The 19,828-nt window shown below is 37.4% G+C and overlaps 1 protein-coding gene across 1 annotated transcript in view; it reads right to left on the bottom strand.

The window, feature by feature from the left end:
* GBE1 (1,4-alpha-glucan branching enzyme 1) overlaps positions 1-19,828 on the bottom strand; it is a 178,230-nt gene that overhangs the window by 45,845 nt on the left and 112,557 nt on the right. Inside the window, exon 12 of the mRNA XM_075718169.1 lies at positions 17,824-17,995. Within this exon, the coding sequence (XP_075574284.1) occupies positions 17,824-17,995 (172 nt within the window). The remainder of the gene's footprint in view (positions 1-17,823; positions 17,996-19,828) is intronic.

Below are 19,828 nucleotides of genomic sequence, written 5' to 3'. Positions count from 1 at the left end.
TTAAAGGAACAGCTTTAAGAGACGTCAGAAGATCCACAAGATGCACTTGCTTAAGTGGCATTATTCCACTCTCCTTCCTTAAGGTTAATCATTCTCACTACAGGCAGAAAGAATAGAGAGAAGATTTTGGCCATTTGCCCCCCAATAATATGTCTTTTGATGAAGAGCTTTTAAGAGGTACTCAGAGTGTCATCAGGCAGAGCTTCTGCCAATTTTCTATTTCACCTACCGATTTTCAGGTTGTAGTATAGAAAATTGTTCAAATAACTAGGAAATCCAAGACCCACTACAGCACTACAGCATTTCCTGATAACTAGCATATTACATACATAACTCCAGATACATATCAGCCCATACATTAAGAACACTAGTATGAGGTTTATGTACATGAGCCAAGCAGCATGGGTTCACAAAAAGAAGCAGAGGATACCTGCTAGACTTCAAACTACTGGTGATGGTTCTTGTTTTGTTTTGGGTTGTGGTTTGTTTTTTTGGTTTTTTTTTTTTAATTTAGGAAAGCCTCAGAAAAGCTAAAAAAAGTCTAAGAACTTTCTACAAATAACTTGTCGAATTCACCACGTCGCTTCATGCCACCAGCTTTTATGAAAGAAGACACTATTCAGTATATGTTATTCCTCAGCCAAAGCCAACAGGAAGCTACATATTTTGGTATCTCTAGCTGCATTTATATCGACAGGAAGATGATCTCAGAATATACCGTTAGGTTAGGGACTGAGACAGCAAGAGTGAGCAAAGTGACCTGCCTGAAGTGACTAGCATACACGTGATAGAACAGAACAATATGTTTTAAAACTCCAGTTTAATTTTGAATTTGGGAGAAGATCAAACAGAATTTTGTAATATTAAAAAGAAATCTAACTCCCTCCCTCTGGGGGGGGCTTCACTGGGAATCAATCAAGTGTTCCTTCTTATTGGCCTGGTAATGCAGGTGGGAGAAAAGTTGCATATTGGACAGTGCATCCTTGTGGCAGCTGGGGAAAGGATGACTCTGAACAAGCATCTTCATAGATCAGAATGATAACTTTTGTCTAGAGTCATTCACATAAGAAAGGAGGTATCATGAAGCAAGATTTGTTATCTATCTAAATACTAATTTTTTTTTTTTTTTCCAAACAACTTTGTTCAGAGGAAGTTAGGAAAGAAGCAAATAGTTGTAAATGAATGGTCTAACACTGTGAACCTATGAGATCCAGTTTCCAAGAAACTGCAAGAGATTTACCATGAGCTATCCCCTGGCTTCGCTCCATTGTATTCTGCCTCTGTATTTGCAGATTACAGTTATCCCTTCTGGTTTTGAAATTCAACAATTTGATATATAAACAGACGCAAATATGACAGTATTTGTCTTATACTTGAAACACATTTAAATTAGCCCTAAGACCTGAATCAGCTGAAGGCATAACAAAGCTGGGAGCCTTTCAAGACATAACTAACTAATCATTTTAGGTTTTCCTTGTGACACCAATTTAATAGCTACCAAATAAATTTACACTGATAAATGAGAATCAGAGCAGAAATTATTTCTAGATTACATTGCAGCTGCTTAAAACATGATAAAATTTTAATTTGTTTTTCAGGTTTTGAAACAAATACTTCTGAGCTAGCTGTATAAAATAAGCAGTCTCATCTAAGTAGCCACCTCCAACTTTTTTTTCCTTGAGCAATTTTTTACTAAAAGAATATTAACACATACTGCTCCTTTCCGTACCCCAAAGTTTCACGTAATTGCTAGAATTTATTTTGTATGCATGTATTCACTAATTATTTTATTTTAAAACATTATTTCCAAAAATAGCATTCTATTTCACTGAAATATGTATGCATTCAAAGTACTTCATGCTGTCATTGCACTGTATACAAAGCAGCAATACCACTTTCTTAGGGCCCAAGCTGAAAATGTATTGCAACCATATTAGGAGGTACGTAATGCTTTTTGTGCCTTCAAGACAAAAATTCTTTGTCAAAGGAAAAAGTAAACTTTGATTTCAGAAAAAAAAAAGCCTGCTTCAATGTCAGAAAAGCGTTGTGTTACAACTGTTTGAGGAAAGCCAAACATGTACAAACACTAAGATGATTTCTCCTCTCCCCCTCCAGCAATGCTGTATGGAAATTCAAAGTGACAAAAGCAAACCACAAAACACAGGCAAGAAACCATTAGAGATTACTTGCACAAAGAGATTTTGAATTGGACATATGAAATACTTCTCAGTAATGATTTTTCATTCCTTCGTTTTTTTAAAAAAATAAACTTGTGGGAGTGATAAATACTTTGCATGGATCTTCTTTAAAAAAAAAAGGAAAACAATCCTCTCAAACAAGTAAAATCACATCTTTATCTGCAAAAATTTATTTGCCAGTGTCATTCCTCGTTCATTTTTGTTCCATTTCATTCTTTTACACAGCCACACTACACTGGGTAGCTTATTTCACTGCTTGTCTTCTTATTTAGATCTTAATGGGAACATTTTATTGTCAGAAAACAACATATCCTTTGAAAACCTGATACTGCATGGTAACAGTGGGGGCGAGGAATAGAGAGGCAGGGCTGGAACATGGGACTAGTAAAAACTTCGTGTCCCCCTGAGTCTAGCATCTTGGTATCTCAGATACAGCTCACATCATCCCTTTATAAACTGGGAGATAAAAAAACCCCAAACCTTCTTATAAAGATACACTACAACTTCTAAACCAAATATACTCACTACTGCTTTCTACAGGCTCTTCTCAATATATATTCCTTGTAGAAATACTTCTAGCACAAGCATTTCCGTATTTACAGTCAGGCACTGAGGAGGAATGGAACATAAGCCCTTCAGTCACACCTCATACTGTTTTCTGTCACTTGTTCAAGAGTGCCTGGTTTCTCTTACTATTTTCAACATTCATAAACCAGAAAACACTACAAAGCAAAAAATTACTGAGAGAATATAACACATAGACAGCTCCTTTATTAAGATAAGTTTTATTTATTTCTACTGGCCTCTTCCTGTATTTAATTTTTCAGAGACAAGCGATGTATTTGGTCCTGTATTATGTGTAGTGTACAAACCAAACAATAGCCTTCCATGTAGGAAATGAAAAATTAAAGATACAGTCCTTCTGGCCTACAAATATAAATGCAACTAGTAAATATGGAAAGGCAATTTTACAATTTTTTTAAAAACTTTAACTATGTCTAGGTAAAACTAACGAAAATGAAGACTATTTTAAATTAAGAGACTCCCTGTTTCACCATTTTTAATCGAGACACCCCCTTCCTTCCCAGAAGCAAGAAGGCAGGATATCAACAAATAGCTTATTATATTTCTAAGACTAGTCACAGCCAGCATCATAACAAGTGTATAGCATTATTGATTCCCCCCCCCCCTCGCCCCCAGAACAACAAATTTCACGTACTGGAGAAGTCTGCACAAATAAGGCAAGTTCTCTTTACATCTACTGAAATGAACCCATCAATATTCTGGCATGCTTATCAACTTACAGGCTTTGAATAGTCATATTAAATTTGACATAGAAAGGCATAGCACTGCTTATAGCATAGCTTCTAAAACTTAGGATTAGATCATGGAGAGGAGGGTAAGAACCTTCATGACAAAACCAGAAATTAAATGGAACTTAAAACAAAACCCACAAACTTCAGTTGAGGAGATTGGTCTGGCTAAACTTCCAATTTCTCCTTTGAAAAGCAGGCAGGAATAAGAGTTACGCGAAATAGCACCTCCATGACTTTGTTCTAGATCATCTTTACTTCTCTGATCAGTGTGTGTCAGTGCTTTAGCACCAAGATGCTTGCAAGTATGACATGTATTAAGATAAGAGAGATCATGTAAGGCCCACATTGCAATAAAAAGCAAATTTAGAAACAAGATAACCTAGTATTTCAAACATACTATTGCCATATAGAATATTTTCAGTAGTACTTGCTAGATTTTTTTTTTTTCCTCCAAAATAAAAAAAAAAAGATGGAATTATTAGGAAACAGATGTAAAGCTAGATGAGATATAAAAATACACTGAAAAAATACAGGGTTTTAAAGAACTAACTATTCACATATTCATAAAGGTCTGCATAAAAGCTGCCAAGTACAGCTGAACAGAACACAATGAGGAAAAAAGCAGAATATCACAAATTAAGAATTATTAAAAATAGAATATACATTTACACAGTATTTTGGTACCTATAAATAGCTAGCACTCTCACTATGCTAGCTTAGATGAAACAAAAAAGTCCAAATTATGGAAGTCCATCCAGTTCAGATTTCTGCATTTTTCCCTTCAAGCAATATTATGTATAGTTGCTCACTTTCTAAGATGGTGGCAACCACTATGAACTAAAATAAACAATGAATCACAAAAATAAACAAACATGAGAACAAAAGCTCAGTCTGAACCCAGTTTTTTGTTTGTTTGTTTGTTTTTACAAGGCCATATATGCATTCCCCCAGTCCTAGAGAGAACACATGCACAAGAGACACCTATGCAGACATCTACAATAAGGGAAAAATAAAACCTAGTGTTTTAAGTGCACATCACAATCCCAACGTTTGTACGTTTCACAAATTTAATGCATACAAGGTGAATGGTGGAAAGTATGCTGCTGATCCAATACTATATGCTAAAACAGATTAACATTTTCCTCTCAATTTCCTTTTTTTTTTTTTTGCATTATTATTTTGAAATAAGACCATATATTTCTTCATTACGAAGACAAAGGTTGGGAGCTTAGGCTGCACAAAGAGCTGACCTATAATACAACCATCAGGATGATCCAGGCTTTCCAACAATATTTTATTTTGCATTAATAGTTAGCCTGATGTAAAAAAATGATGAGCTTAAGGGAGCTGTTTCATAGTCTATGGACTGTCTCAAGTCAGGAGTGGATTAATAGATTACTTCTGAATAATATCTCTAAAAAACGCTAGTTAAGAAGTTATTCAATGGAAATACCTTGCTAGCAGGACCTGCTCTGAATTTCAAAAAGATCTGAGTAACTATTGCAAATGAGTAAGAGTTCTGGGCTTACGGCCGTAGAAAGACTGCACTAGTGCTCTTGGCTTTGTGAATAATCCTCTGTTCTCCTTGTGATGTTAAGTCACTTCTCCTGTTTCTCCTCCAGCCCTACACTTTTACGTAATATATTTAGAACGAAGCAGTCTTTTTATATTCAACAAGACATTCCAACTCAAAAGATGTGTTCTATTCACAAAAAAACCCCTAACAAAATTAATTTTCTGTTCAGCCAAAACTAATTTTACCCTCTTCCTAAACTCCCTTTCTAATTTACTCCACTATAAATTCCTCCTCACCCTTCTTGAGAACTTACTAAAATCAGCTCTATATTCCCACACAAGATTAACCTCGTAACACTTAACTCTGAAGTAAAACTAAAATACCCCATTTTCACTGTATTTTTATCAATTTCCATGAGCTCATGGAAATAGTTTACCCTGAATTATGTATAGGAATGCAACTTTTCAGTGGGAAAGATAAAGTGAGTGTCCTGAGTTAATGGAACCTGCAGCTCCACTCCAATACCAACCTGACTGTGTGCCTCCTCCACCCCCGTGTTCTGGTCTGCCTTGTACCTTGCACACGTTTCCTCCCTCCAACACCAATACATAGCTACCTCTCTATGACTGCTACTATATAAAAGCATTTTTTCATTAAATCTCTTGACATATGGAAGCACAAATGGGTTAGAGCGCTTTCAGATTTTCTTTTTGTAAACCTCAACAAGGTTATAATAACTTAAAACAGAAATGTACTCCAAGTCAAAGCATGTAGCCTATGCTTGCAGCGATAAATTCTAGTGACATTTGAAGCCTGCATAGACTGAAATTTCAAACTGAAGACCTCAAAAGACATCTGAGAAAGACAGGGCAACATGTATAAAGGATGTTTTAATATGCTTTACTCTGCAGAATTTACCACTTCTTACAAAAATTTGCATGGAAAGTACCTTGCCGCTTGAAGATCAATGCAAATTCAGCTACAATGTTGTTTAAACTCATATTCTAGTAAATTTTCTGAGTGAGCACTGGACTGATGGGCTCAGAAAATTAAGAAAATGAGCAGATTTTAAGCTAATCAATAGGGCTATTGAAAATAAGAAGTTCTTGAACTCATAAAGACATTTTTTTTTTATTCCAGTGTCATCACCGAATGTGTTATCTCAGTTTAAACTGCATTGATTCGGGGAATTAATGACACTACTGAGGTGAACTCATTTCAAATCACCACAACTGCACACATTAAAATCCAAATTGGAATGTATGCCTAAGGATCTATTATTCAGACTTTACTAATACAAAATGTCACCTGCTCAGTCGTGTCTCAAAACAACAATTCCTTACTGAATAACATGTAGAGTTTAATTCTATTTGGCTCTGCATTGCCTGAAACCAGTCTGAGAAAGAACTACGCATCACCAAAGGTAGGATTGCTGATTAACGCATTCTTATGCATGCTCTTACACCAGCTCGCTACAGTTTCATGTTGCTAAATGACTTGATTGGGACACCAAGGAAAACACAGTTTGTGTCACTTCTCTCTCTTTAAAAGCCAGCCTACAAAGTATAATCAGGAAGAAGTTTTTTGCTCCTTGGTAGGTGGTTTTGGAGAAAAATGAACCATTTTTCCCCTTGGCCATGTAATTGCTGAGCCCCTTCCAGATTACTGAGTACAGACAGTCTACAAAAAGTCAACTAAAATACAGATGGGTGTGGTGAGAGGCTGTTGTAACTTCTTTTCAGCGTGAGGGTTTCAGAAATAAGTAACTTAAAATGAGTACTGATAAATTATCATTGTCCCACTGGACCTGTTGTTTACAATCAGAGAAGGACTTGTGGGTGATGTGATGGTTGGAGGCCATCTTGGGCATAGCAATCATGAAATGATAGAGTTTTCGATTCTTGGAGAAGTAAGGAGGCAGGTCAACAGAACTGCCACCTTGGACTTCCAGAGGGCAGACTTCAGGCTGTTTAGGGGCCTGGTTGCCAGAGTCCCTTGGGAGGCAGTCCTGAAGGACAAAGGAGTCCAGGAAGGCTGGACATTCTTCAAGAAGGAAATCTTAAAGGCTCAGGAGCAGGCCTTCCCCATGGGCTGAAAGACAAGCCAGAGGGGCAGAAGACTGGACTAGCTAAAGAGAGAGCTCTGGCTAGAACTCCAGGGGAAAAAGGAGAGTCTATGACCTTTGGAAGAAGGGCCAGGCCACTCAGGAAGACTACAAGGACATCATGAGGTTATGCAGGGAGAAAATTAGAAGGGCAAAAGCCTAACTAGAACTTAATCTGGCTACTGCCATAAAAGACAGTAAGAAAATGTTTCTATAAATCAGTTTGCAACAAAAGGAGGGCTAAGGAGAACCTCCATCCTTTACTGGATGAGGGTGGTAATGTGACAAAGGATGAGGAAAAGGCTGAGGTACTTAATGCCTTCTTTGCCTCAGTCTTTAATAGTAACACCAGGTGTTCTCAGGGTACCCAGTCCCCTGAGCTGGAAGACAGGGATGGGAGCAGAATGAAGCCCCATAATCCAAGGGGAAACGGTTAGCAATCTGCTACACCACTTAAACATGCACAAGTCTATGGGGTTGGATGGGATCCACCCAAATGTACCAAGGGAGCTGGCGGAAGTGCTCACCAAGCCACTTTCCATTATTTATCAGCAGTCCTGGCCAACCATGGAGGTCCCAGTTGACTGGAAGTTAGCAAATGTGACACACATCTACAAGAAGGGCCTGAAGGAGGACCCAGGGAACTACAGGTCTGTCAGGCTGACCTCGGTGCTTGAGAAGGTTATGAAGCAGATCATCTTGAGTGCCATCATGTGGCATGTACTGGACAATCAGGCAATCGGCATGGGTTTATGAAAGGAAGGTCCTGCTTGACTAACCTGATCTCCTTCTATGACAAGGTGATCCCCTTAGTGGATGAGGGAAAGGCTGTGGATGTTGTCTACCTAGACTTTAGTAAGGCCTTCCCACAGCATTCTCCTGGAGAAACTGGCTGCTCATGGCCTGGATGGGCATATGCTTCACTGGGTAAAACACTGGCTGGATGGCCGAGCCCAAAGAGTTGTGGTGAATGGAGTTAAATCCAGTTGACAGCCAGTCACAAGTGGTGTTGCCCAGGAGCTCAGTATTGGGGCCAGTTCCATTTAATATCTTTATCACTGATCTGGACGAGGGTATCAAGTGCACCCTCAGTAAGTTTGCAGACGACACCAAACTGGGTGGGAGTGTTAAGGCTCTACAGAGGGATCTGGACAGGCTGGATTGACAGGCCATGGTCAACTGTATGAGGTTTAACAAGGCCAAGTGCCGGGTCCTGCACTTCGGGCACAACAACCCCATGCAACGCTACAGGCTTGGGGAAGAGTGGCTGGAAAGCTGCCTGGCAGAAAAGGACCTGGGGGTGTTGGCTGACAGCTGGCTGAACATGAGCCAGCAGTGGGCCCAGGCAGCCAAGGCGGCCAACAGCATCCTGGCTTGTATCAGAAATAGGGTGGCCAGCAGGAGCAGGGAAGTGATCGTTCCCCTGTACTCAGCACTGGTGAGGCCACACCTTGAATACTGTATTCAGTTTTGGGCCCATCACTACAAGACAGACATTGAGTTACTAGAGCATGTCCAAAGAAGGGCAAAGACAATGAATGGTCTAGAGAGCAAGTTTTATGAAGACTGGCTAAGGGAACTGGTGTTGTTTAGCCTGGAGAAAAGGAGGCTCTCTACAACTACTTGAAAGGAGGTTGTAGTGAGGTGGGTGTGGGTCTCTTCTCCCAAGTAAGAAGTGATAGGACAAGAGGAAATGTCCTCAAGTTGTGTCAGGGGAGGTTTATATTGGATATTAGGAAAAAAATTTCTTCACAGAAAGGGTTGTCAAGCATTAGAACAGGCTGCTCAGGGAAGTGGTTGACTCCCCATCCCTGGAGGTATTTTAAAGATGTGTAGATGTGGCACTCAGGGACATGGTTTAGTGGTGGACTCAGCAGGGTTAACGGTTGGACTTGATGATCTTAAATGTCCTTTCCAATCTAAATGATTCTATGATCGTATCAGCATCAAAATAGTATGAAGTACAGTGAGCAGTAGGGACAGAAAAGATAAAAGCTTTAATACAAACATCGTATTTACCACTGTTTGAGTGGGGCATGCTTACCATTTTTCCCCCACTCTTACACACAAAGTTCTTCAAGTGATGGCCTTGTACAGATTTAGTTTTTATCAGGTAGACCATTTCTGTAGACATCTGGCATCCAGGAAATGAGTAGCCTCCTGCCCTAAGCATGTCATTAGTGATGCTGATAAACTAACTAGAAAATAAATATCACTCCTCTGCTTGATGACAAAGTGGAAGCTAAGTTTTATGTGAAAACTACATGCTATTACATGAATTTATTGAAGAAGGTAAAACAGAGGAAAAATAAAACACCAAACAAGCCTACGCTCTCTTAAAAGCACATTTTTTTTGTAATCCAAATGGAGACCTCAATGTTGGATTCCAGTTTTATCTATAGATGAATTTAATATTTACATGAAAATCTGAAAATATTTTTCTTCCTTTCAGTTTTGCACCAAGGACCCAGAGTGTTAGAAGCGGAAGTCTATAGGTTAGCTACACTAAATATAGCTAATCTGTCATTCTGAATACATGCAGTGATTGACTGAATTTTCATGTGACTAAGAAAAACACAGACATATCCCCAAGAGTGCTCTCTACTCAGAAGATGGCACCAGATAATTTTTTTTCTCTGAAAAGGAGTTATGAGCAAAATAATCACACAAAGGCATTTTTACATACCTTACAACATCAAAGCTCTTCTAAAGCCCTAATGGTTAACAAAGAGTTCATAGCATGAATCAAGCTTTTTAAATTTTTCAGAATAATTACACCATGTAACATTTTAAAGCACTTCACAACTGCACAAACAGAAGACGTTCAAAGCATTTAGTTTGGATCCAAGTTAACCACAGCATAGAAACCGTAAGATCACTACAATGAATTGCTCACGCACTTAATGAATCATTAAGCAAAGAAACCTATATATATATATATATAAAAAAATCAATATCAAATATACAAAAATTATTACACTTCCATACTAACAGGCAAGAATATTCTGTTCTCTACAAAAATCTTGGTTTTGGACAACATCTGAAGACTAATCAAAACAGTTTCTTATGTACAAGTATGTGCATTTAGATGCAGAACTCTCAAAAAATTTGGAATACATTTTTAAGACAAAGCTTTTACTGCAGTTCTTACATTCTGAATTAAAAAAGCACAGGAGTCTGAAAGTGAGGTAAACCTATTGATTTTTAATTTGTTTGAATTCAAGGTGAAGAAACTGAAAATAAAATATAGTCAGGTTATTGCAGTCTTTCGATTTAACCATTAAGTATTTTTTTCCATAGAAGACAGCTAAGTAAAACTAATGTCATCTGTACATAGTTTAATTATAGCTTACTGAAAAGAGTTTCTGAAGTTTGTAGCTATGAAGAAAAAAAAAACAATTACGAGAGGACAGAATAATACCCATGCCCTGCAGAGTTAGAAATCCAGAAGATGTTGAAAAGCTTTGCATGACAATATGATTTTGTCATAATTTGTTATAAATCACAATTTTGAATGCTTGAAAAGAGAAATTTCTCCAAAAATCCGTGCTGAAAGTGTAAAGTTATAATATATAGCAGCCTATTAGTGTGATTGTTCTTCAAAATAACAATAAAGCAAAAATGAAGGCTGTCATACAAACAGAAAATGGAAGTCTTTTTTCTAATATAACTTCAATATATTTATTTTACAACTTCATTTATTATTCTTTAGCAAATCCTCACATCACACAAACCATTATATCAGTAGACCAGGTTGCATGCACCCACACATGGTGACAGAAAAGATGTTACAAATCTGAACTTTGAGCTGTATCAATCATACAAGATGCAAGGCAACAGATGGGAGTCTTAAGAAGAAAGCTTGAGACATTAGCAGAAGTCTCAGTAACAACATCATCATGGTTAAATAATGGTACTAGGCATAATGAAAAAAATCTGTTCCCAAAATAACTTAAAGCAGGTTTAAAAATCAAATCTCTTCATATCAGTAACAGAGAAAAACAACTAGAAAACTACCCTTTAAAAAAAAAAACAAAACACCACCACCTTGTAACAGAAACAACATGTCAGAATGGCTTGATTTACTACAAATCTGCCACAGTAATAATAATGGAATATCTGATAACCCACAGACTTAAGACTTGGGAATAAACTAAGGAAACATCAGCATTACTCTGAAAGAAAAAAGGAGCAATACACACAACAGCTACCTCAATTTATACATTCTCTCTCCTACCCTGGAAAATCCTACCCAGAATTCAATCCATGAACATGGTTGGAGGCATTGTTGATTCTTGAGCAGTTCTGAGGATGCTGATGACTACAAAGGCTTCTGTTTCAAGGTTCCTGACTTGAGAAGCCATAGTGCGGACACCAACGCACCAGCACATGTATAGACTGCTGCTAGTAACCATTTTACTTATGTATTTAAATGACATACACACACGTATGGAGCTTTCTTCCCTACCCTCTCAAGGCAGAAGTGCAATCAACTCCCACAAGAGATTTCTAGTATTGGGACATAGTTAATTTGGATCAGAATTGTTTAGGTTGGAAAAGACCTTTAAGATCATCAAGTCTAACTGTAAATCTAACACGGCCAAGTCCACCACTAAACCACGTCCCTAAGCGCCACATCTACACGTCTTTTAAATGCCTCCAGGGATGGGGACTCAACTACTTCCTTGGGCAGCCTGTTCCAATGCTTGACAACCCTTTCTGTGAAGAGATTTTTCCTAATATTCAATATAAACCTCCCCTGGCACAACATGAGGTCATTTCCTCTTGTCCTATCACTTGTTACTTATTTGTGAAGAGAAGGTGGGACAGAAGGAAAATTAATTTGTGTGTGTGTGTACGTGTGTGGGTGGGGTGTTAATTTTAAATTATGAGAGTCTCTCTTTAATTGCGTTTCTCCCAGTCACTCTAATGTGTTTTGAGCAAGTGTAGAAATGAAGTTTGTTTCCATCAACTCTAAATGAACAGCAAATATTAACAGTTTGCACCTCTAGACTTTCCAGAAGAGACTCTCAAAGCAATTAATGAAGCCTAATGTATATATTCAGATTCTTCCCCCTGCCACTGCCTGCCCCAAATTGTGAGTGGGGGCATACAGGGTACTATGGAACAATTTGTACGTGGTCTATCACTACAGGACAAAAAGTCTATGCCAAACTGTGGGAAAGATTACACATTGCATCCTTCTTGTTGTCTACCTTAAAATGAAGATAATTGTTTCTGTCACACTGCCATGAAATGAAAGCACCTGGTAGAACTAGCAGCACAGAAAGCACATTTGCCAGGTATACTAGGTAAGCATATTAAGAAGGATGATTTCAAACTACGTCTCCTAAACCACAGTCTTTACCAACTGAGCACTTCGAAGTTGTTTAATAAAAGGAGTTGACTGAAGGGAGCTAGTTTAAATAGCATCTGCTCTTGCAAGGCCATTTTTTAGGTCACGGTCTAAAAAGTCACACTGTAACCAGTGCACAGGAATAATAAGCATGACAAAGTGTACAGAAAAAGAAGTGTGAAAATTCAAAGTGATTTGCTTGCAACATGTCTAAGAAAACAAAACCCCCTTAGGCTTATGTTAAATTTCCTTTTTCCTGATACAATTCCTTTTTGTCTAGAATAGATAGCAATAAAAGTATTTCAGATTGTCCTTTAAGTAACATTCCCATTTATATTGTAAGTTTTGTATCATTTTATTTCAAATCTTTAATCTTTATTTCTTAAAGTAAATTTCCCACATTTCCCACCCTGATATTGGTGCTATGATACAGGTTTTGCACCATTCCTTTTCTTGTTTGTCAACACATTTTCAAGTCCTCATGTTACAAAATCCTTTAGTTTAAAAAAAAAGTAAATCTAAGTTTTTCTCTCCAAAATACTCAAAGCAACAGATAATGCATAGCATTTTATTTTATATTTAAGGCCAAAGAGAGAACAGGGTCTCATCATACCAACCCATTAGAGAAAGAACTGTTTTAGTGCATCAAAAAAACCCCTAACCATAGAGAAAGTAGATAAACTACTGTGCAAATGAATTAACAAGTGGAAAAAGCAAGCTTTACAGATAGATTTGATGATATTAGTGAAAGAGGTAAATGTCAACCCAAACAGTAACACCATCAGTCAATGCTCATGATCACAAAAAATGTTTTAATTACTGCAAATCATTTTCTAGCTTCTATACATATATTAAAAAAAAGTTGTTTTGCCGGGAGAGAGACTTGGTCTCTGGAGTCCTAATTAAGAGTTGTTTTACTATAGAAAAGTAATGAAAAGTAGTGCTAGAGGTTCATGTAGGAACTGATCTCCATTTAAATCAATAGATTTGAGTTTAAGCCAATTTAAAATGAAGAAGGAAGCAAGAAAAGGATTGTTAGCAAGCTGAAAAGCAAGACCCTCCAGTGGCATAAAACAGTAAATATTTGTGCTATTAAGGATCCCAAGGAACTAAAATGCTATTTAAGGCTGGATCTTATGTCTATTCTAGGCAAGAAAGCAGCTACCTTGCTTGTCTAAATCTAGACAGACAAACAGATGTATCTTGCAAGATAAGAAGAGAACATGGAGAACTGGCACAGCTCTTTCCCACATCCCACAGGGTTTCCCTAAATGCAAGGCACAGGCAATGAGCAAGAGAAAAGAAAAATATTTTTTAAGGGAAAGGAACAGTTACAGTTGTCTACAGTTTTTCTTCAGGGACAGGATGGAAAATGAAGCCAAAGGAAAACGAAGCAACATACAGGCAGAACAGTTTTGTAGCAGTAAGTTCAACTATTATTTTCAGGAAATATGCAAGTCTTTCCATTGAAGTTAAACATTGTCCAGTGGGTAACAACAATGGTTGCTTTATTTTCAAGGTAAGATCAGAAGATTCTTGTAGTATTCTAGCAGTCTTATAACAACTTCTATTAGTCCTTGTTTAGCTATTGAGGAAGTAGACTCAAATCTTAAGCCTTTTTGTTATTTTGTAGGGGTTAAAATTGACAATAAAGAATTGTAGTCAGATACAGGGTTTTTATTTTGGATTTATTTTCAAATCCTCATATTAGAGAGGGCAAAGATCTGTGTCTCCAAATCATTTTCCAGATACTTTTCTGGTTTTAATTAAGTTAATATTAGATGCATATTGTATTTCAATATCACTACAATTACAAACAAAAATACTTGAGTACAAATAGAGGGGTCTTTTCCCCCCCTATTATTTCTAATAGTAAATAGTGGAAGCAATTTTATTACAGGCACACACTGTGAATGCCTGCGGCTTTCTCTTTAAGTGTCATTTAAGTTCACACAGTCAAATGTGTATTATCTATGTCAACATCTTCATGGAAGCTTAGCTGTGGTGGAGGAAACCCTTAAAGAAGCATCACCTGTGACCCTACTAAAGCATTGTGCAGAACAGCTTGTAATTTTTGTGATTTCCTAGAGTTGTATGACATCTTCTGACCCATATTGGCCAGTCTCAGTATTAAAAGCTCTGTCTAAAACAGGAGTTGGGTTGAACAAACTAGAGCTACATTAGGACTGTTGCTCCCTACCTGCTTTGAAAGTAGAGGATTTAGACATAGCACAAGTTTCAAAACAATTGCTACTTTTTTATTATCACTATTAAACAAACTGTCCTTCTGGAGTGTTCATTCACTACAGCAGGACGTTTATCATTGTCATGCTCATTTTCAGCCAAGCATATGGAGTTTTTCCCTTTCTATGTTAAGTCTACCATGCCAGATGGGCACAAGAAGCCCCAGAGATTACTTGCAAAGCTGCACAGAAAACCAAAATACAGACCAGAGGAAAGAATGCTCCCAATGGTTTGTGTTACAAGGGAACCAATTTACTGAAATGACAAAACTTGCCTATTCACATTTAAGTTTACATATATCATTGATTGCCTATACCGGGATATAAGAAATTGGAAAGGAAAATAAAGTCTTCAGTGAAAATTAAACATCCAGAAACATGAAAATAAGAATAACAACTTTCAGGAATTTTGCAATGGTTTCTTACAGATACCTGTAAGAATCAGAGAACCGTCCAGTGCAAAAAGTGAAAAGGACAGGAGAAAGCCACAATCAGCATTTGGTGTTCAATGGGGCACAACTACTCTCAAGAATCTGTTTGCACATATGGAGTACAAATGATACTCTGACACAAGTGTAACTAAATATTATTCCAGATCTTCAAAGAGAAATTCCAGGATACATTTGAGAACACAGATTTCCACTCCTGATACAACATTTTTCAGAAGTGGTTTGTTTTTCCTTATGGAAAAAAGTGTCCAAAGAGGAGAAACAAAGCTGGTGAAGGGTCTGGGGCACAGGCCTTATGAGGAGCGGCTGAGGGAACTGGGGTTGTTTAGCCTGGAGAAGAGGAGGCTGAGGGGAGACCTTATCGCTCTCTACAACTGCCTGAAAGGAGGTTGTAGTGAGGTGGGTGTTGGGCTCTTCTCCCAAGTAACAAGTGATAGGACGAGAGGAAATGGCCTCAAATTGCACCAGGGGAGGTTTAGGTTGGATATTAGGAAAAATTTCTTCACAGAAAGGGCTGTCAAGCATTGAAACAGGCTGCCCAGAGAGGTGGTGGAGTCACCATCCCTGGAAGTATTTAAAATATGTGTAGATGTGGTGCTTAGGGACATGGTTTTAGTAATGGACTCAGCAGTGCTAGGTTAACAGTTGGACTTGATGATCTTAAAGGTCTTTTGCAACCTAAATGATTCTATGAATCTATGGTGAGTAAAGCATTGAGAAAGCGGCATGTTGCTTTGGTGTCTTTGTTTTCAGAAAAAGAAGGTACATTTATGGAAGGACCTAGGGAAGCACAGAGGCACCTGGACTACCTTCTCCAGGGGTTGTGAAAGGAGGTTTCCACTCTTTCCCCCATCCCACAGGAGGCTTCTCTTCCTCACCCTCAGCATTTGCTCAAAACTGAAAGCTAAAAGAACTCATTTGTCACTGTATTTGCTTAACTAGATAGCATGCTGCAACATGCATTTTAAGTACGCTGGATTGCAAGCATTCTGAATTTATGTTTTCTCCTCCAATATTTATTACAACCTTTTCACCTTTTATATATAGCAAACTATAATGACATTACTGAAACATTTGCGTACTCAAGGATACACAATATTAATTGCTTGATCAACCTGCATTGACACAGTGGATTTAACATGCCACACTGAGTTACTGATCATTTTTCTAGCCTTACCAAGTCAATCTGGGGCGGAGACATCTGCAGTTTAGCTGGCATATTTTTTTAAACACCTGCTTCCTAACTATTGTAGTATCACTAGTTTGAATGGAAGTGCACACATCATACCTTGCACATATCGATGCTTGACTACACACTTTAAATATTTATTTCGTTAACTCTTTTCCACTCCTGGGAAAAATTTCTGCATTTTATTGGAAACAAGAGTTTTATTAGTATACCATATAATGAATTGATTTGTTCTGTACTGAAGTTGCTTTAATTCTTTTTAAGAAAACCCAGAAACATGGTATTTTTTGACTGTTCTAATACCGAGGAAGAAAGCATGTATCAGTACAGACATGCTTAAATCAAATGCTACCATTGCATTATTAATGTTCTCCATTTTTTTAATTAGAAAAATAATTTTTAAATATACTATCAAGGAAGAAGGACAATATACATACAACAATCCCCTTTAACTTGATAATACAAAACATTTAACAATAAAAGTTGAAGGCAATATAAGCTAAAACTTCTATAATTTTCAAGTGTTTTGTTGTCAGAAAACTGACAGTCATTTACAGCATGCTTTCAGTCTTTTTTCCCCCATGAGATTATCACAACTGCTATGCAGAACTTGTCACTCCACATTACAGAACTGCAATTTTTACTATAAACTAAGGATCATTTTGCAAAGAAATTAAAGAACATGAATATGGTAAAGAGCATCAAGCATAAATAGCTTCAGCATTTTGTATAAAACTAAGAACAACATTCAACTTAAGATGACTACATGGAACTGTAACTTGTTAATTAAATGACATTAACTACTCCATGTTCTTGTAGCTATAGTGCTTAGGAAGCAATGCAACAGTTGTATTTTACAGCTTATGAACAAAAAGAAAGTATTGTTAACTCTTACTATTTCCCTGCTTCCATAGCAGGATGCACCTATCTCTATGATTTGTCCTCGCCTACCTCATTAAGCCCCTGCTCTTCACTAAGAAGAAATTAAATATAATTCAACTGATTCCAGATTACTTCCTGACAATAAATAACTGAAATAAGCACAGAGCTATCTTTAGTCAATTCACTGTTACCCTAAAAAGTTTAGGAGAGTAGAAGAATTGAGATGAAAGACTATGTAACACTCACCACCTGACAAACTTGCAGAACAACAATTAAAATAGTCTGAGTTGTAAATCAGAGTAACCTGAACTAGAGCTTACCACATTTTTAAGTTATTTCTGTTACAAGTAGGAACCACATTGATTTTATTTTCTTGTCTTATAATACATCGTACAGACAGAAAAACAATGCATATTACTTTTTGTACTAAATCTTTATAAAAGCATTTATGCTCCAAACTTCAGCATTGTGATAAATACTGTGGATGTAAGATGATGTCAGATCGTTTTATTGCCCTGCCAAGCATTCTGTAGATGAGAAAATGAAAGACTTGTTCCTAAGATTACTTACCCATGAAGTTCAGATAGCTCTCTCCTCCAAGTGCATGAGTAATGAGACGAATCATTTTATGAAGCTGTATTCCACGATCAATAACTGGAGTAAGAGGCGAGAGCACACTCATGTTTGTATACATCTCTGCATCCATCAGTCGAAACGCCAACGTCTTATCACCAACAAGTGCCTACAACAGTTCAAAAACAAAGTGAAGAAAACCCTTGGGTGTAGTAAAAGTATTTCTAACATGTTTTTTTAAAGCAGGCACTCTATACAGTAAGGGGAGGACTTGGGAGATAGGTGAGGAGCCAAGGACATGGCTTGGTGTGCATGATCCAGTCCCTGTTCACAAAGAAAGCATCCTGCTACTGCCAATGATCATCAGGTCACAATGACCCTAGCTTCCAATTATTTTAACTTTGTATTGTGTGATGTGTAATCATGTGGGTGTGATATATATAATCTGTTGTCAAAAAGAGAAAGTATTGAACTTGAGGCAGGGACATCCCTGAGCTGAGCCTCGACTGGATGCCAGACCCGCCCGTCTGTTTTCCCCTTCCATCCCTTCACATGGTTACTGGGGCTCTGCTCACCGACGGGAGTGCAAGTATATAAATCAATATATATTATCAATAAACTAATAGCTCTCTAACCCCTGTTGTGGTCCTACATTTCACCTGATGGGATCAAACTGCATAATTACTTCTGAGAACCTTTTTGCCTACAGATATCAAATGTGAAATGTTAGCATCAACTCAATAAGCCACAAGTGACCTACCATTTTGGAATTTTTATAGAAAACACAGAAAATAAAGCAAACATCTCAAGTAAAGTTCCTGGGATGTGCAAATAAAGGGCTATTAACAACACTCATGATTTAGAGATGCAGAGTGAATATGAAATGTTCATTTATATGCAATCAAGAATGTGATTGGTTTTCTGTGATTTCACTCAAGAGAAAAAAAACAAACTAGTAATTCTGTCTAAAAACAGTGACTGAATTACTAACTTGCTAGTGCTGTTACTTGACAAAGGCCACACAACTGCTATGTAACAAGTGTTAATCTAACATATTAGCATGCAGGCATTTGAAAATGTTTCGGAGCATTTGTATGTAAATAGCTAATTTTCGTTCAATTAGCCCAATTCTCATTTTATACTCTAGCATGAAAACTCACTAGATTCCAGAGAGCCAGGTGAGTTGTAAACAGGTCTAGCTGAAAAGCACCATCACCCTTTAGTTTTCCAACCAACAATATAACAGCATATATAGATGATCCCCTCAAGTGAAAAATACTCTTTCAAAAAAAATCCTATGCAACAGTGGCAAGACTGAAGACTGCAGTGAACAACTGCAAGGAACAACTCTTCTCTGGACTCAGAATGTGGCATTTGTTAGTGTCATTTAATGTCCCCTAATCTTTCCATTAGAAGAGAAAGTAAATGTTCCCTATTCATGTTTTCTATGCAAGCCATGATTTTATAAAATGTTATCCTTCCCCCTTCAACGATCACTTTTCTACCCTGAAGTCTTAGCTATTTAGTTATTTTCTTATGAAAACCAATCCACACCTGCTATTAGTCTTACCAACTCTCTCACAGCATTTTTTCCAGTTATGCTGTATATCCTTTGAGATAACAGGACCAGATCTGCCTCCAACATTCAAGATGCACACAAATCATGAAAGACTAGAGTGGCATACTGATTTTGTTCTTTGCTCTCCATTCCATTCACAATTCCAAGTACCGTATCTGCTTTTTTGACAGCTATTAGCATTGAGTTGCTATTTTCATACACTTATTATAACGCAAGGCTCTGTATTCTGACTGGTAATAGTGAGCTTGTAGCCCATTATTACATTAAGAAACTGGAATTGTTTCAGCCCCTCATGAGCATCACTTCAAGTATCTCCACACTGCGTTTTATCTACACCCCCATTTTGTTTCTGTCTGCTTTTCACATATCATCCTGGTGTTCATCTGCAATCATCATAGTTTTTCTTTTTTTTTTTTAAATTAA

This window comes from Pelecanus crispus, chromosome 1, assembly GCF_030463565.1.
Source record: "Pelecanus crispus isolate bPelCri1 chromosome 1, bPelCri1.pri, whole genome shotgun sequence".
Classification (NCBI taxonomy): Eukaryota; Metazoa; Chordata; class Aves; order Pelecaniformes; family Pelecanidae; genus Pelecanus; species Pelecanus crispus.
Note: the sequence above shows the minus strand (reverse complement) of the source record. Positions and strands in the feature narration are given on the sequence as shown.